The sequence below is a fragment of the Tupaia chinensis genome, unplaced genomic scaffold (genome assembly GCF_000334495.1).
Source record: "Tupaia chinensis unplaced genomic scaffold, TupChi_1.0 Scaffold143624_1, whole genome shotgun sequence".
NCBI classification, from domain to species: domain Eukaryota; kingdom Metazoa; phylum Chordata; class Mammalia; order Scandentia; family Tupaiidae; genus Tupaia; species Tupaia belangeri.
The window spans coordinates 788,635-791,298 of NW_006203472.1; the positions used below are offsets into that span (position 1 = coordinate 788,635).

The 2,664-nt window shown below is 48.1% G+C and overlaps 1 protein-coding gene across 7 annotated transcripts in view; it reads right to left on the reverse strand.

The window, feature by feature from the left end:
• Nucleotides 1–2,664, reverse strand: part of PHRF1 (PHD and ring finger domains 1) — a 42,658-nt gene that overhangs the window by 12,171 nt on the left and 27,823 nt on the right. For all 7 annotated transcript variants that reach the window (XM_006164437.2, XM_027766679.1, XM_014582492.1 and 4 more), the window contains exon 8: nucleotides 2,404–2,533. In XM_006164437.2, the coding sequence (XP_006164499.1) occupies nucleotides 2,404–2,533 (130 nt within the window). The remainder of the gene's footprint in view (nucleotides 1–2,403; nucleotides 2,534–2,664) is intronic.

Below are 2,664 nucleotides of genomic sequence, written 5' to 3' on the forward strand. Positions count from 1 at the left end.
CGCCCCCTAAAGTAAAAACCCCCCAAAAAAAAAAAAAACCAAAAACAAACAAAAAAAAAAACCTGATTATTGGGACCAGTAGTTAGTGTAATGGCTATGTCACTGGACTCCCACATAGTCGACCACAGTCTGAGTCCCAGACCCGGTGGCTTAAACTCACGCCGGGTGCGTGTGCGTGTGTGCCCAAGATCCCAAGAGGAGAAGGGAGGAGAAGGGACTGTGGTGTGGTCATCCGCCCTGGGGGGTGATGTCTCGCTTTCTGTCTCTCTGCCTCTCTGTCTTTATGGTGAGCACCCATGCCCTATAGCAAAAACCTCTCACCTCCAAAAAATGGATTATTCAATTTATTATTTTAATCTGCTACAGGGCACATGTACTCATCAGAGAGAGAGAGAGAGAGAGTGAGAAACAAGCTGCCAGGTCTGGGACTCAAACCACCACTGGCCAAGTGGGAATCCAGTGCCTGAACCAACATGTCATTCATCTGTTGGTCCCTCAGTAGCTTGGCTCTTAACTAAAAACAACCCAGATGCCCAGCAGCAGATAAATGGAAAAACTGTGGCTTATTCATACAGGAGACTGTCATTCCTCAACAGTTAAAAGAAACTGACTACAGACATAACTACACAGATGGTAAAAACACCATGCTGAGCACAAAGCAGCCAGAGCACTACAGCCGTATCTCATGAATGCCTAGTTATAAGAAGTGCAATGGGGACTTGTACTAAAATGGGGACCAGCAGGTGGCATGGTGGTTAAGCAGCTGGACACTCCCACATGGCTGACCACGGTTCGAGTCCCAGACTTGGTGGCTTGCTTTCTCACTTTCTCTCTCTCTCTGGACAAATTTAAATGAATAAATAAAATTAAAAACTCTCACATGGCCAACCACAGTTCAAGTCTTGGACCTGGTGGCTTGCTTTCTCACTTCCCCCCTCTCTCTCTCTGATCAAATTGAAAAATAATAACAAAGTTAAAATAAAAATTCTCTAAATAAATAAAATTAAGTAAATAATCAAAAAAGAAAAAAGTGTGACAATCATCAGAACTGATGTACTGATAAAAATGCAACAAGGTGAGGTCAGGTGGGTGGTATGGAGGTTAAAACACTGGATTCCACATGGCCAGTTTTGCAGTTCAAGTCCTGGACCCAGTGGCTTGAGAACCAAGCCTGGTATATACATGTGTGCCTAAAATCCCGAGAGGAAAGTGGAGACGGGGCTGCGATGTGGACATTCCCCCTGGGAGGTGGGGATGATTTCTTTCTCTGCTCAGTACATGTGTCCTATAGCCAAAAAAAAAAAAAAAAAAATCACACCAGGATTGTCTGATGGTGTGGGCGGGAACTCCTGGATGATGCTCCTTGATACACTGGGAAGAATGAGTTACACCTGGGGCCAGCAGTTAGCATAATGCCTATGTCGCTGGACTCCCACGTAGTCGACCACGGTTCAAGTCCCGGATCTGGTGGCTTAAACTCACGATGGGCGCGTGTGCGTGCGTGCCCAAGATCCTGAGAAGAGAACGGAGGAGAAGGGATTGCAGCGTGACCATTCCCCCCTGGGGAGTGATTTCTCGCTTTCTGTCTCTGTCTGTCTGGTGAGCGCACATGCCCTATAGCAAAAACAAAACAAAACAAAAACAAAAAATACCTCTCCCAAAAAAAGAATGAGTTAGACCTGTCGAGTGTAAATGGTATCCATTTGTCAACATGGAACTACACTCAAAATAATTGCACTCATATTATTACATGCGTATCTCAATAAAGCTAGACTTTACGAGACCACAGATTATAAAACACTGAAGAAAACAGGAGCCCATGAGCCCAGTGACCAATAAAAATAACCCCGGAGAAAGAAGGGAGGCTTCCCCATGGAGTGCAACGCCCAATGATCTGCAGAAAAGCAGAGCAGGGCCCGCCAGCAGAGGTTTCGAGTGGAGGGAAAGTCTGATGAACAAGACAGACACGTCTTGGAGTTCTTTGCATCGGGTGATTAGTAACTCCACCTCTAGTTAATCGAAATTAACTAGACCTGAGACAGAATTACCAAAATAAAGAGAAAGGACTAGAAAAATCTAACAGACAGCTCGTATGACAGAGATGCCCAGGCCCAATGGGGCTCCATTGGTGTATGCTGTCAAACACACAGAAAAACATCATGGCAGCTGACACAAACTCTTTCAGAACAGACGTGCATAGAACACTCCCTAACTAATTCCGGAAGGCCTACGTGAGTCATCCCGCCAGGCTGCGGAAACCATCACGAAGGGCTTCCCTGTAGGGTCCGTGCCGAGGTGGGGAGACCGAGCAGCAGGAGGTGCGGACTGTGTGCTGCTGGGCCAGGCAGAGCGGCAGGGGCCAGGGAGCAGCCTGCACGCCGCAGTCAGGCACGCTGGGCTCACCTGTCTTCCTTTTCCGTTTAGCAGGGGCTTGGGGTGCTGTGGGGCGCTGATATACAGCAGTGCTCAGACCCGTTGCGACAGCCTCGATGGTCTCATCCAGCAGAGAAGACATGAGGTACCTGGGGACATGCTACACAGCAAAGTGACGGTGTGGTCAGCAGGGCAATGCTGCGAGGAGGGGACACTGCCACCACAGAGCCCTTCAAGAGGCTGGAACACATCCCGCCAAAGTCGGCCAGAGAAGCCACCACACTGCAGAAT